Source organism: Amphiprion ocellaris, chromosome 5 (genome assembly GCF_022539595.1).
Source record: "Amphiprion ocellaris isolate individual 3 ecotype Okinawa chromosome 5, ASM2253959v1, whole genome shotgun sequence".
Lineage (NCBI taxonomy): Eukaryota > Metazoa > Chordata > Actinopteri > Pomacentridae > Amphiprion > Amphiprion ocellaris.
Genome location: NC_072770.1, coordinates 27,963,083 through 27,979,188, shown reverse-complemented (window position 1 = coordinate 27,979,188; position 16,106 = coordinate 27,963,083). Strand labels below are relative to the sequence as shown.

Below are 16,106 nucleotides of genomic sequence, written 5' to 3'. Positions count from 1 at the left end.
TTTTCCTTCTTGTACTTCTGATACTAGAACTAAACGTATCTTCAACATGGATCATCTGCTTTTAATGAATCAGCAGCAACATCACAACAATAAATGAGACAATTTTCAACAAATTAATGAAACTGATGTCATTTAAAACTATCAGAGTCTGTTTTAGTGTCAAATTAAAGCTGATTACTGACAACTAGAACATTAACGTTACTGTTTTAATCACATTTAAGTTTCCTGAACGTTACATTAATGTCAACCAGCCACAGTTTTATGAACTTAATGAACCACATTACAGGAACACAACACACTTCAGCTGTTTACATGAAACTCAACACATTAGCTTGATGCTACGTTAGCTTTAATCAGGCTACTACAGAGCAGCTAGCTCGGTTAGCATCGCTAACATTAAAGCTAATATTTACTATGCTAACTTTCTTCTCTGGTCAACACACACTGAAACAAACTCCACCAACATCTGGAGTGCATGGCGCACATTACATCTGACACTAAAGCTGCATATAAAGTGCATTAAAAGCGGCACCGATACGAAAATGAACATTTACTTACCTAACTATTAGAGTCCTTTCAGTGTCTGCTGGTAGAATCAGCCGAAGGTAGAAAACTGGTTAAAAGCCATCGGGCAGGAAAACTGTCTGTGGAAAATGTTCTCCTGCTCCACCGATAAATAAACCAACAGTTATTATATCAGAATTAATCCAAACGAGGAGAGCAGAGGCTCTGCTGCCTCCTCCATAGGACCTGTCAATCATTCCAGACCGGACTGTCAATCAAGTAGTACCGCCCCGTGGCTTCGCAAAACTTTAACGCTCTATAAAAAAAAAAAAAAAAATCAATATTGATTTATTTTAAGATCGGCCACCTGATCTCTCATTCTGACCATGAAAACTCACGAAAAAAAATGTATGTACAGTCTACGCACCATACTCTGTTTGGCTCCACACTTGCTGATGACCACTTCCGGTCTCAGAAAATGAAAAAACTGACTTTTTTTCGTTTCTGTCTCTTACTGATTTTACTTTCTTGTTATTCTAAATGTAAAACGAAAATCAAAGCATTTAAAAAAAAAAAATCGTATATCCCTTTTTGATCATGAAAAGGAAAACGCCATGTATTTCAATTTTAATTTTTGTATTTTAAAACGAAAATCAAATCACCACTCGTTTTTTGTTTTTCAATACCCGTTTCAGAACGGAAAATCCAATTACCAGATCCGTACACGGACCGAGTTGTTACTCTCCTCTTCTAACTCTTGGTCAAGAAAACAAATAAGCAAAGCTCCTAAAATGTTGAACTATTCATTTACACTTAAAAAGGAATAACCGTTTGTCACTTGATATAAACTGTTAATCTTGAAGAATTTGCTCGTTTCTTTTGAAAACTGATCCTGCATGTAATTCATCTGCAATGAATTATTTCCCTGATAGCTCCATAGCAGCCAAACTAAATTTAAAAAACCTTTAAAAAGTATCAAAAGTATTAAATGCATGAATGAACTGTTTCAGACTTACCTTTCTAACAGTGAAAAAACGTTAAGACTTGGAATTCAACATGTATGACACATTACTACATTTCCGTTTAGCAACTGTAATTAATTCATATATTGTCACTGCAACAAGTGTCCAAACACATCATTGAACTTTATTTTGATCTTATGTGGCTTGTTGAAATCACCTCTGAGAGCAGCAACACAACAATACTGTTAAACTTGAAAATTCTTTCACTCACACATTTATTGTATGGACGTAAATTATTCTCAAAAAAAAAACTGCCATTTTTTTTTAGAGACGTCATTGCTTTGTAGGACACCTACAGTGTGTGGTGTGTGTGTGTGTGAAGCAGCTGAATGCTAGAATGAGCAGTTTTTAACACAACAAATAAACAACAGCTGAGATGTGATTCTTTTCTCAGGCCTGTCTGATGAATACAAAACTACAGTCAACACCTAGCTAACTTAGCTTAGCAGAAAAACTGTATAAAGCTGGCAGGACTCCAGACAAAACTGTCTACTGGCACTTCTGAAGCTCGCTAATGCTGGCAGTTACATGTTGGACTATTTCTTGACTGTGAACTGAATGTATAACCTGGTACATAACCCTCCACTAAAATGGCAAATTGTCATTTTAATGTTTCTCATTAAGATTTAAAAAAAAAAAAATAACATCTTAATTAGTGAGCTTCAGAGGTGATGGTACACAGACTTGTCCTCTTCAGTCAGAGGCATGTTTCCCAGTTTGAGTTGGGTATAAACCTCCTCCTACACACTCATTAAGTGTGTTTCTCAAAATGTCCAGTATCAGCTGCATGGTGACAGATTCAAGGGAAATTCATTCAAGTGGACATAAAAGAGCTGCAATTTTTTTGTAATGAAAGTCACGGTTTTATAGCAAATGTCTGATTATTCCACTTGTACAGTTGCATCTTGATGTCAGCAAACAGCTGTGTTGCAAAATACATCACAAACAGGAAAAAAAACCAAACACAGTGATGCTTTTTGAATTGGCACTGATAGAAAATTTGAGGTAACATGGAAATGGTAGAAAACAGTTTAATCAGTAAAAACAGGAGCAGCAGACTAAAAGAGACAATCCTCTGTTTGGACACCAGTGTTAGAACTCCATGATTGACTTGGTCGTTGACTCTTATGGCATAAAATATATACATTAAACTCATATGGTTGGTAAAAATGGCATCCACAAATATGACATCAATCTGACTTAAAAGTAGGAATTTGTAAAAGATATTTCCGCCCAAGTGTTTCCTATAAACAATTTCTGAATGTGTGTAGGAAGTTTACATATTTACTTACATTTAAAGGTATGTTCTTGATTCATTTACAGGCCACTCTGTACAGTAAAAATGGATTACAGCTCAGAATGTATTACAGCACAAATTTGCATGTATTTTAATTATTTTACAAAAGACAAAAGCTCTGTTTGCTAATCTATAAAATACATGTTTAGTCACTGAACTCCAATGAATGCGTTCATCCCTCAGATAGAATGATGAAAAAGTGAGAGCGATTGTAACGTCCATAAAAAATGTGCTCTGATTTACAAAAACAAAAAGAAGACGTATCAAAAGTCCTCTGAGTCCTCTTTAGGTCTGCACATGCAGGTTTGCCCCCTTGAAGGCCGTCAGTCTGATGCAGCTGTGAACAGCTGTTGCCTCTGGAAGCATCCTTCATCGATGAGAAATAGCTTATGTGGAGCATCCATTGACAGGCAGATACAGCGATTCTTTTTCAAGTTCAATTCACGAATACATAATGAGCCTCTGCGTCTGCACTCACTGTGAGTCTTGGACATTTCAGACATGAGATGTCAGTCTGAACTCCTCAAACCTTCGACTGGCACAGACAGTAACAAAAGCAGGCAAACCAGAAAGACTTCACAAAACAGTTCTGCATGAAAAAATGAATTTCCCTGAATGTTTGCAAGTCTACAGCTAAATGGCCCACCCGAAAAGCATGACCTCTTTATTGTTCCACAGTCTTCAAAACAATATATATATATTGGAACAAAAAAAAGAAAAGTACTTCAAAATTTTAAAAAAACAAGTCGACCACCAACAAATCTGGGCAGTAAATTTTGAAAAAAAAAAGTGCATTGCTTCAAGTATGTAAACAAAATGATTTCCTTAAAGGGAGAGTGAGACTCGTTCTGTCGGTGTGCATGAGCTCGTCCAGTGCAGTGACTCCTGAGGTTTGGCACACATGTATGAACTCACACACACAGACACACACGGACGTACAGTACAACATGTACACACTCCTTCAGAGGATCATGATGATGATGATGATGATGTTAAAGGGGGAAATCCTTCTTTTTCCATGTTTTTGTCTTGTGTTGAAGGGGACGTCCGGTGCTCCTTGTTTGCAGTCACTGTGGAGGAAGGAGGCTCTATGACCTGCAAAGACACACCCCTCCATCAGCGAGGTCACATGGAGGTGTTGCAGTGGCTGCTGGGAAAACAGGGTGGTGTGAGGAGAAGGAGGAGGAGTTCAGGATGGATGGATGGTGGATGGAGAGGCAAGTGTCGGAAACAAATGCAGCACAACACAAGAAAGAACACAAAAATAGATGAAAAAAAATAAGTATGTGAGGCAATGGCACACTTCCACACAGACGAACACAAACGAGCTGTGAGGGTGACAGATGCTAAAATGATGCACCGATCTGAAGACAGTGATCCTGATTGTTTCTGAATGAGGATCAGAGCTTCATGGGATAAAATTAAAGAATAAAAATCTATGATTTTTGAAAAGAGAAAAAGGGGCAAAGAAGGTTGATTAGTAAACTACAATTTAAAGTTTTACTGTAAATCATACCTGATGTATTTGAAGAGCTTAAAGCACACTTTGATATGCATCTTTTGGGCATAAATACATGTGTACGTGCCTTGTGATGTCAAACTGTGATCGCGGTTGAATAGTCAAAAAATAATATCTAAGTTTTTCTCCACAAACACTTTTGCTGGATCTCGATGGAAACACCACAAAGTCTAGCAAAGATGTGAAGAAAATATATGAGGACAAAGGAAAAGACTGAAAAAATCCGACTGCACTTACACTAAACTGCATAATGTGACGGTGCATGGTGTGTAGCTTTAAATGCTGCTGCCACAAGGAATTGTGGGACAGAACTATGTTGAATTTTGTTTGTAGCTCATTTTAGACTTTTATGTTGGTAACAGTAACTAATAAATGACTCCACAAACTCTGACAGACAGTTGTGAAGGAGCTGCTGGTTCCTTAGATGAATTTTACCCAGTAAATTTCTGAGGATCCAAACACTGTTACACTGTTTTGTAGCGTTCTTGATTACTAAAAATGATATTAAGGCAAACTTAACTTTTAGCCTGCACATGGTTGTATTTCTTACACAGAAAATCACTTACATTTTTGCATATTACCCACACTTGTTTGCCTTAACAGACTTCTGTGGTGTCGGTTTGATTTCACGCTGCACTGGGACGATGGATTAGTATGAAGCATTTAGCTGCTTTGAAACAGTGATAAAAGCTGAAGCTGCATGTCGACAACACAGGACGGATGACTGTAAAACTGAAACATCCATATGCTACATGAGCAGCAAGTATAAAACAGAAGTTCTCAACTGCTCCTTTGGCATGGATGGGCACAAAGGTTGGTAATTAATCCTAAATATTTTGCTCTTTGAAACAGTCGCATATATTGCTTTATCAAGTCTTGTGTCCCATAAAATTACAGTTAATCAAACTCTCTGAGGTAGCAGGATGGTTGCTGTCTTCATTTGGCTTAACATTAACGGTTACGATATTTAGGTGGGAATGAGACGGACTACAAACAATGAAAACGACAATCACTGAGGACGGCAGCACAGACTGTAATCTGACACAGACATCTGAGCGAAACACTGAATGACTTCTGAGACAAACAGCGGAGACACTCACAGGCAGGAAACAACACTAAAGCTGTCATGAATGCGTTGCCATTATCTGATGTTGGTTTTCATCTCAGTTTAGTGTTTCACAGCCGCGTTGATACTCACTCTGAACCTGACGAGTCACCGTCCACCGTCCCCGCCTTGATGCTCAGAGCCACACCGTTCAGCTGGTCTGGGAAGCCGGGTTTAGCCGGACCGGCTCGACCGTCACTGGAGGAGGATCCCTGCGGAGACGCTGTGCCCGGAGCGTTTTCACACAGTTCATTGTGGATGCGGTTGAGACCGTTCCTCTCTATGATGGGAGAAAGCTGCTTCTTCTTTAAGATCCCTGGAAAGGACACAAACAAAAACATTACGGTTTGGTTTATGGAGGAGCTTGAATATATTCATCTCAGGCTGCAGGCAGCCCCGAGGTTAAAGAAGTGGATTAATAAATAACCAGATGGTCATTAGTGTGCTTGTATGATTCCTGACATAAATAGATATGATGAATGGAAAATAAACTAAGCAGCACAAACATTTAGGACACTAATTTGTTCCAATCTTCAACAAGTTAAAGCAGGTTTTGTATTTAAGTGTGTGGCTACAACCACAATAATAGGTTTTCAATTCAACGTGGATAATAAATTTCATCTGTTGCTGACCTTGTTGTCTATGCTAGCAGCATTGTATGAAATGTACGGTCTTACTTTTCTTCCTTTATAACATTTTCTACAGTTAAGCAACCAAACCAGCACCTGCGTGCTCAGTGTGCATGAATGGTTGTGTAATAATGGTTGTGTAATATGACATTTCAGTTGTTGTATGCACATAGATTTTTTTCTGAAGCAGTACTGAAACACTTGGACAGAGATTGTTTTCATTTTAAAGTGAAAATGTATTAGCGAGGATGTAACATTGGATTTTTCAAAAGCTTATGCTTGCTTACACTGTGCAGGGGACACATTTTGGAGGTGGACTGTAGCAGAAATTGTATCGGTAATTTCTGTTTTATCTTTCATTGGGTGTCCAAAAAATGCATTTTTTGCTTAACATTTGACTGGGGAGGTTAGAGTGTAGTTTCTGCCTGCTGGACAAAATCCCTTCAGGTGTTTGCTTTGAGGCGATCTTTACCTTTATGTGGGTGGGCGTTGAAGTTTGGCAGACTAGGCAGCAGCAGCAGCGTCGTGGCGTCCTGTGTCCGCTCATCTGATAACGTCCGGGTGTCACGACCGAGGCTCTGCTCTGGATTGGAAAAAGTTTCCATCTTCAGTCTGTCTCCACCAGGGAGCTCGCTGTCATTTAGTGCTTCTGCGTAATCTCCAGGCCAGTACATCTTAGTCAGACTGTTGTCTGGAGAACAAATGCAGAGAATGAGTGAAATCTAGAAAAATCACATGAGACTTACTTGAACCCTCTGAACCCCAAAAACCCACTGAAAGGAGTTATCTTTTAAAAAATAACTACATAAATAATAGAGCCAGAAACGGTCAAATCAGAAACATTTATCCATCAGTTCCCTTAAAAAAAACTCAGCTTAAAATCATAGTTCATCAAAATTACTTTGTTCTACACAAAAAACAGTTCCTAAAAATAATATGTTTTGTGAAAAAACTAAAAAAGTTTACGCATTTCAACACAACTGAGAGGCCAGGACTGCCTCAGCTGCCACCAACAGTCACAGCCACACAGGATTAGCATAAAAACATGCTCTCCATATGTATGATAATGAATATATGTTGTGTTAAAACATCTAGCTATATCGTTCAACAACTCCTGTTTGATGAATATTCCTGCTTGATGAACGTGTATTATGCCTCTCATATATTACAATTTACCAGTGAGTCTCAGCAGTTAAATAAATATCCAGTGATGTTCTTTCAAACCAGAGCACTTTACAAAAATCCTCAAAGTATTTTGAAGTGTCGGGATGAAAAAAATATTCCATGTTCTGAACAAAACCCATTTTCCTGGAATCTGTGGTATTTCCTGGCCCTGTGGCTGCATGGGACACGTATTTAGTTGTTGTGTGAAATTATGCGCATGATTTTTTTATTCAATTATAATATAAAATATACAAAAACAACTTGTAATAGCATATTTATAATGTGCAGCTTGAGCAAAGACTTGATTAATAGCACTGACATGAAGTGACACAAGTCAGTTCTGTTTTTATATCTCGATGCCACAGATCACAAAGGTGCTTTTCTGTTTATTCCAAAAACAAAACCCGCAAAACAGCAAAATGAAAATGATCGGGGATTTAGATTTTTCAGAAAACGTGTCTTTAACGTGATGACAAAACTACAAGTGGCCAAAACTGTGACCAAGTTCAGACGAGCATCTTTACCGTGTGGTTGAGGTCTCTTGGTCCCATTAGACGCCAGGTTTTCCCAGCATTCCTCAGGTGGGAGGGGACCCTCCTCATCCTCGCTGTCAGAGGAGTGCGTGGAGGCGTAGGAGCCGCTCTGGTCGTCCTCAAGAGACAAATCGCTGTCGGAGTCGCTGTCATGATCTACACATAGAGAGCACAGGTGAAAAGTGAATCCAGTGATAGTATTGGTGCAGGTGAAGTGAATCACAGGTAATAAACAGCAGCGCTACCATCCAAGTGCTTCTTAGTTTCGTGGAAGAGAGATGCGTGGTCGTTCAGAGCGATGTGCGCCTGACTGTTACTTAAACCGTCGTCCCTGAAAAGACAGAACAAAGAGTTTAGTTTTAAGCTGCTCTTAAACGTCAATCACTAATGTGCATTTATCTTAATTTCATAATGATTTCCTCACCGGAGGACAAATGGCACGTAGCTCTGCTGGCTCTTGCCGCTCTGCATGGTGCCGTTCAGAGACACACTAGAGTCTCCGAAGGGGAGGTGATACAACCTGCCGTCCATGTAGTTTGTGTTGCATTTATAGCCCTGGAATGACAGAGATCAGAAAAGAAAAGACGAGGATTAACAGGCGGCGTGTTGCTCCTGAGATCTTGTGCAGCTGTTTGAGCTGCAAAGAAGAAAATATAAACAACCGTGTTGGTTGTTTTTTTCTGACTTCCCAACCCTGACTATGGCTTTTATCCTACGGAGGAAATAATTAGATTTCTTTTTTGAACCACCAAACAGCTATTTGTGAAATTTTCAAATTTGTCCTCAGTTTGAAATAAAATATCTCCATGTTTTATCTTTTGGATCATTTGACTGACAGAACATAACTTTAATAGACAGACTTGCTTGTACTGTATCTACTCTCAGATGTACGTCGCTTTGGATAAAAGCTAATTGAAATTGTAGAGCTGTAGAATTGTAGAGGTCGGAGCTGCAGAAATTCCATCAATCATGTAAAAAATGTAGAGAAAAAAAGAAAAATTGCAGTTTAATCTGAGCATGTATTAAGCTTTTTGCAATGTTGGACATAAAACCGTTTAAAAATGTATAAAACTGCACCACTTTCAATAAGTTGAAACCACAAAGTAGATGGACAGTTTTAACAGCTAGTAATAATAAAAGAATATTTAAAATATTTCAGTGTAGTACATTCCGATACTGTTGATGATTTTAAATTAAAATTCAGTATTGATTACATTTCACAGTTGGGTGCTAATTTGCTCATAAAGTTCAAGTTATTGTGGATCTTCTTTGTTTCCATGTCACTGATTCCTACTGAAAATGTAAAAATAGGGCACAAACACAGAGTTTGTTTCATTCTTTTTTTTCTTGTTTACTCAATAATTTAAAAAAACAGCTGTAATTTTTGGAAGACAACAAACAGGAGTAAAACTTTGTCAGAGGACTAATTTCAGATTTGGATTACATCTTGTACTCGAGTATCTCTTTAGAGTATTTACAGCTGCAGTAAGGCATTATGTGTAATTTTTAATTTTATGGACAACAGTGGAGGTGGGGCTCGATGGCACAGAGGATTAAGAATAGTAACTAGCTAAACTTGTTCAGCAGATTAAATTATTTGTTGGGATTTGTTGTCAATTAGAAAAACATTTGGTGGTTTTTTGTAAGGGCGTGAACAGAGATCGACCCATTTTGTACAGTTGACACCGTTTGAAGAGTTCAGAGTTGTATTTGGGGACCTGATGCTGTAATAATAATAATAATAATAATAATAATAATAATAACAATATGATAATAATAATAATTGACCGATTTGAGATCAGTACAGATCCCAGAAGCTCCAAACATATGACTACAGCTCTACTCTACATCATTTGTCACTCACAGCAGCCTTGGATTTGATCATATGATCCGGGCGCTTGCGGCTGCAGCAGTATTTCATGGCGTTCCTTGCTTCCTTATTGAAGACGATGCGGAAGAAGAAAACAAAGGGGCCCTGAAATTGCACGAGACAAATGGAAAGGAAGTCAGTATGACAGAAAATAAACCTTCTAAGAATTTCAGAGTGAACTGGAGGCCTCACCTGCACACAGTTGAACCCAGCGAACAGGTAGTGGAAGATGATCATGTCACTGTTGACGGAGAGCAGCGCCAGAAAACACGTGACGGAAACCAGGAAGAGGACGCAACCTGCGGTCTTCAGGCCCGAGCTGCAGAATATGAATCACGTGAGGGCGAGCAGAGAACAGAGAGTTTAGTGAGGAGCTGTCAGGACAATTTCTGTGCATCCACTGATATGAAGACGGAGGCTGATGATCAACTACCAGGAGAAGAAAACAGACTGAAAACACAGCAGTACATTGTTTGTGGTGTGAAGAACTGTGATCAAGAACCTGAGGATACAGGAGTGTGTTTGATCACAAAAACAGCAACAACTAACATATTTCTGTGTACGGAGGATGAGGAGCTGCAGCCATCATCACCTACAACTGAAAACAGCTCTGCCTTTTCTGCTGCGCAGTGCATTGTGGAGGAAATGGTATCAAACAAAACACACTAATAAATCAAGTGGTTTCATGACCAATGGTGGTATTTTTGTTGTTTCTCCAGTGTTAAGGCCAAAAATTCTAAACATGGTTAGAAATAATGTAAATTGTAATCATCTGTATCTGTTGGGAACTAGCAGTAGTTTAAATTTATCACGTTTAACCATTTTTAGTCTTTACAATGTTCAGATTTACATTTCGTGTTAGTCTCATGACCCATTCGCCTCATATTTACATAAAACCAATTCTAATCAACCACTTCTGTTTTTTGGTCAACTGTGAAATGCTACTTTTTAAAAACCTTATAAAAATAAACAGAATTTGCACTAATTTTGCTGCACACACTGTATGATGCATAAAACTTGCAAATGTAAATCTAGATTAGCTAATTAGAGAACAAAACAGCACAAATTCTGCAAAATGCATCTCGAGGCTGAGCAGTCATTTACATTACTGATTAGTTGTTTAGTCTCTGGAATGTCAGAAAGCAGTCAGCTGTGCACAGGTCAAAGTGACGTCTCCAGTCTTGTTTTGTCTGTCTAGAAGTCCAAACTCTAAAGTTAATCAGTTTCCAATCATATATGACAAAGAGAAGCAGCAAATCCATGCATCTGAGAAGCTTGAGCCAAAAAATATGCAACACTATTGAGTAGCAAATGTCTATTTTTCTGCCAGTCGGCTCATCAGTGAATCAGGAACTGTATAAAGTCTTGACCTTACTTATGTGACATGCTCTGGGGTGACTTGTGCTGTGAATTAGTGCTATCGAAATAAGAGTATATTGTTGCTGATACCAGAGTCGACTGATTGTTTAATCTAAATATATATAAAAATCAGGAATAAACACTGGGCAGACATATTCTGTAGCTTTGCTGCAAAATGTGACTGTTTTGACGGAATTTGTGCATCTTAGAGTATTGACAAGAGCCAGTTATTGCAGAAACTCTTACTTCTATTTCAGTTTCTAAAGTGAGTTATGAACAGATGTAGATCAAAATGCTTCAGGATGCCAACGGATACACATCCAACCAAGCAGAGCAAAGAAATGTATGTTGTAGCACTGAAGTATGAGCATGTTGCCTCTGTACAGTCATAACAAACCCACCCTGGATTAGAAAACCGTTTGCGATTGGCGTGACGCTGGGTGGAAATCTGTTAGAACAGAAGGCAGCCAGAGCAAATAAAACGTGAGCTCTCAGACTCTGCTGGTTCTCAGGGAGGAATCAGGAAGAAACCTGTCACGTTTTTCCGTCCAGCTGCATCATGTGTTTGCTCACGGTTTATTTTTTTGTGTTAGATAAAGAGAGTGAACAGTGCTGGGCAGGACGCTGATGTCACTTTGTGGGAATGATGTAAATGAAATGTTTTTTGTCGTGCTGCCTGTGAGAACACAACCCCGAATATGGTGAGGAATATTTCTAGTTCAGCCCACACAAATCTGGTTACAAAACCTCTCTTACACATTTAAAATCTGTCTTTCACTCGACCCTGCTTTTTTCTCAACAATTGCAGTGTCACCCAGCATTGCCATCATATTGAGCTATTTTTAGAACTCATAAAAGAAAATATTTGAACTGGAAATTCCATTATTGATGTTTGTGAAATGATTGCTGGTCCAGTTTTTCTGGTTTGTTGGGAATTTCTCCAAATTTTCCATAGAAACCTGAACAAGTTTCAGCATGAACAATCATTTACAGTCAGAGCAGATTCTTTGGAAATACGGTGGCATAGCGATTCTTCAGCAGATGAACTTTCTCTAAAGCGTGTAAATTATGTTGACTGAAATGTTGGGACACTCACACACGAGACTCCTTCTTCTCGATGCTGTGGTGTCTCAGCGAACAGGAAGCTTTGGACGACAGGATGTACAGGAAGACGTTCATCTGTGGACACAACATCAGACGACGTCACGACTCGCAGCACGGCAGGAGTTTGTGACGCTTAGCATTAGATGAATGTTGCTGTCAAATACTGACACTAATTCGACTGAACAGTGAAGAGTGTTGTTCACTACGGCAACATTTCATCAACATGAGTCAGCACGTTGGCGTGTCATATGGACGACTGCACTGTGAAAGACTAGTTCTTAAATGAGTGAGAAAACAACAGCCGTGTAAACAGGGCTGAGTCCTGGCTTTATCTGCATGTCTTTTGTATTGTAACAGCACATTTACTATAAGAATTATAAATCCTGGTAACTCAGATGGCGGTATTATGCAAATAAATAATGATAAAACGTGAGGTGACTCACCGACACCACCATGGCGATGGGTCCAGCAAAGCTCCAGATCAGGGTGTCGTACATCGACAGCCAGCAGAAATCTGGGTTCCCGTAGCCTTCTGGGTCCAGTCCAACTGCCAAACCTTTAGAAAGATCCAGAAAAACAGACAGCAGCACCAGATTCATGCCAGTGAACAAACAGCTTGTTTTTCTGTTGGTGAACTTTTCATCTCGATCCACTATTAACTTCCACTGAAACTATTTTTGAACCCAGAGGAAGCAGTAACATGATGCAAAACAGAACTGATCCTAATATAAAATAACATGACTGTTTTTTCCCCTGTTTTTGCCACTATGAGGCCAACAGGCAGCTAAATAATGTTTCACTAGAGCAGGTTTCACATTTTCTGATGGTATTTTCATCTGGGTGTCAGATTAGTTATCTTGTGACTAAGTGGATGTTTTTGTGGTGTGCTGTTATAAAAGGGGATAGGCGGGATATTTTTAGCATCATTGGGCAAAAATTACATTATAGCATAATGTAATTTAAGTGGTCTAAGAGGAAACTGAGCCTCATTTTAGCATTTTTTAGATAATCTATCTCGTAGCAGGAGACTGTGGCCAATCATAGATCTCTTCAAACCAGATTAGGCGAGACAGAAAGTAGAAGGAGAAAAAGCTTCAAGTTCCAAGTTGGGACCTGAATTTGGAGGTGTGATGGGTTAAACAGAGGACTTTCACTAAGGAGAGAGACTGAAAACTGAAATTGAAAATGAATGTTGTTTGCTAGATTGACTAATCTGACCTAACCTGGACTCGTCTGGTGAGAGAAGTTTAGGACAGAAAACGGAGAGCTGCAGCTTTTTAAAAATTCTACCTTTATCTGAATGCTTGTTTTCTTCCTTTCTGCCTCTTGCAACTTTAACTGACTTTGTTGAAGAATAAGAACAAATATTCGATAACAATTGATTTGTACATGCATGATTTAGCCAAATGATATCAGTTTGTTGATAGAAAAGCATTAACAAACTCAAAAACAAACTTCATCAAGACATAGACAGCATAAATAGATTAAAGCACAAAAAAGTTTTGAATATTACCTAAAATTAAGCAGCTGCTGTTTGGTAGATTTTGGATGACAGAATAGTTTTGAATAAAACAACAAATAAGCTCATGATGGCCAAGTAACTGGAATATAACTTGTACTAAATAATAAAAAAAACAAAACAAAACGTGACAAAAAGACATTCACTTATGAGAAATTATGTATTAAGCCCATAAAACAGATAAAACAAAGTAGAAAAGTAAACATTAATGTGTCCTCATGTAACTCATTATGAATCAACCTACTGTTATTATCAGCTCAACTTACACTGAATGTAAAAACAATGTTTTTTCTCATTGTTTTACTTGTTGGTGATTCTGTTTACAATTTGTTTAATTAAACATAGTTAATCACTAATAAAACAACCTTTTGTTTTACATTTCAGTTACATTTTAAATATAATTTGATCTTAACTGGCAAAATAAAGCTGAAGCCTGCTGCTTTTGTAGATTTAAGATATTATAAGTCAATAACTGGATGAAGTAGCTGTCTAGTCTTTTCCCTGCACAGTAGATCTATTGTTGTGTATTTTAGTGATACTATGAAGGTTCAGACCTGTGATGAAGGCAGGAACTCCCCAGCCGATCAGGTAGTAGAACCTCATGGGTCCGTAGTTGATGTCTCGGACTTCACTGATCATGCGGTAGACGTGCAGACCCTCCAGGAAGAGCCAGGAGAAGGTGCAGAGGTAGAGGAAGTGCAGCAGGATGGCGATGACTGTGCACAGAAACTGCAGAGAGGTGGGAATAAAAGAAGAAAGATTAGAACTTATAGAGATGGAAAGATTTCAGGAAGACAGGAGGGAAAACTAAGTGCTTACCGGGTTGTCGGCCTGGTTGATGCCCAGAATGAAGATGAGCTCGGAGAGGAAGAGAGCGGTGGCTCCGTTGTTGATTATGCTGGTCTTGTTGCACTGCATGGCTCTCAGGCAGAGGAGGAAGATGGTGGTGAGGAAGAGGAAGCCCAGTGTCACACCAGCTGTGCTCCAGGTCAGGATTTTGATTGGCAGGATCTCTCCGTTCTGGCACAAAGGTCAAGAGGAGAGAAGTTTCTGTGAGTAGAGAGCAGAGTGATGAAACCTCTGGTGTTTGTAAAGTTTTATCATCACTCACCTCCCTCCTGGAGATGTCCATGAGCACAGCAAAGCTGGTCATGTGGTAACACTGGCAGCTGATGTGGGTGCTGTTTCTGAAAACCACCTCGCAGCCTTTCGCCGACCAGCCGCCATTTCCAGCACTGACATAAAACACAAAGACCACCATTCATCATCGTCCAGTTTCATCATCAGCTCTGTCTTTGGTGTCGGTGTGTTTGTACTCACAGTATGCTGTGGTTCCAGAAGACACAGATGGGTTTGGAGCGCTCCTCAGTGGTGACCAGGCGGAACTGCACAGTGATGGGTTTGTCCAGCGCATGTTGCAGCAGCTCGTCGTTGTCGTGAACCGTGATGCTGACCACCGGCGTGTTGATGACCGGACGCTTTGGGACGCTGAGGAAAACCAAAATAAGATGACACATGAACACTAGATGAAAGGATACATGTGGAAATATTCTATACTTTTCATTTCTGTCAACAAATCTCTCCACTTTCCAACTCCCCCACTGTGTCGCACTCAGCTTCAAGCACATTTGTTGCTAATGCAGATCATAAAAAAGAGCCACAAGCATGTGACTTCATTTTTTAAACATCAAAGACTTTTAGTTTTTCTCAAATGTTCTCATAAGTGACACACACTGTGTTTAATTCACACAAACCAAGCTCAAGGAATTACTGATTTTTAGACAACAAAAAGTTTCTTCATTTGGACTTTGTGGGAGATTATAAATTAATTTCTGTGCATCATATTTACATCCTGAAGCCCCAAATCCACCAACAAGTTTAACTGGCCAAAATCAGACCATTTCTTAAAGCCACAAAATGCAAAACAGAAGAATTCCTCAGTTTTTTCTCAAAATAAATCAAATCTAAGCCTAAATTCATGCTACTTCAGTAAAACTATGTTGCCCCACTTAAACTGCTAAAAATTAATCATTTGCACCTGATCCTGCAAAAACAAAAAAAGGAAAATCTATGCTTCTCGCTCAGTCATGACTGAACTTTTCAGCTGATCTGCTGGCTGTGCTTACACAGAGCAGAAAGGAGACAAGTGTGGAAACAAATAAAAAAAAATGTAAACAACAAAAAATCTGCAGTATGTACGCTGAACATTATGTCATTATTGGTAACACCTGTGGATATTGTGGAAAATGTTGGACATATATATTTTTTTTTTAAAAAAGGTAAAATAAATGCTAAAATAAGCTCAACATTCGTATGAATCTTTTGAAGATTTATGGCACAATAACTTTGTTACACTGTACAAAAGGCATTTTTGCATTTTTATCTCTACTTCTAGTCATGGTTGTGCCTTTTGTGATTTTATATTGCGATAAAAATTGAGTCCACAGGGAGCAAAAATGTGTGAGGAAGAAAAAATGCTCA

The 16,106-nt window shown here is 38.9% G+C and overlaps 1 protein-coding gene across 4 annotated transcripts in view; it reads right to left on the bottom strand.

Annotated features, from left to right (window-relative positions):
- Nucleotides 1–1,630: 1,630 nt before the first annotated feature.
- celsr2 (cadherin, EGF LAG seven-pass G-type receptor 2) overlaps nucleotides 1,631–16,106 on the bottom strand; it is a 78,066-nt gene continuing 63,590 nt past the window's right edge. Inside the window, exons 21-34 of one of the 4 annotated variants that reach the window (XM_023278896.3) lie at nucleotides 14,946–15,113; nucleotides 14,737–14,860; nucleotides 14,445–14,645; nucleotides 14,180–14,354; nucleotides 12,550–12,662; nucleotides 12,099–12,181; nucleotides 9,836–9,962; nucleotides 9,638–9,748; nucleotides 8,198–8,328; nucleotides 8,019–8,104; nucleotides 7,765–7,929; nucleotides 6,549–6,767; nucleotides 5,541–5,763; nucleotides 1,631–3,973 (exon numbers count right to left, since the gene is read on the bottom strand). In XM_023278896.3, the coding sequence (XP_023134664.2) occupies nucleotides 3,949–3,973; nucleotides 5,541–5,763; nucleotides 6,549–6,767; nucleotides 7,765–7,929; nucleotides 8,019–8,104; nucleotides 8,198–8,328; nucleotides 9,638–9,748; nucleotides 9,836–9,962; nucleotides 12,099–12,181; nucleotides 12,550–12,662; nucleotides 14,180–14,354; nucleotides 14,445–14,645; nucleotides 14,737–14,860; nucleotides 14,946–15,113 (1,951 nt within the window). In that variant the 3' untranslated portion in view covers nucleotides 1,631–3,948. The other 3 variants (XM_023278897.3, XM_035952206.2, XM_035952205.2) reach the window with 3 other exon arrangements.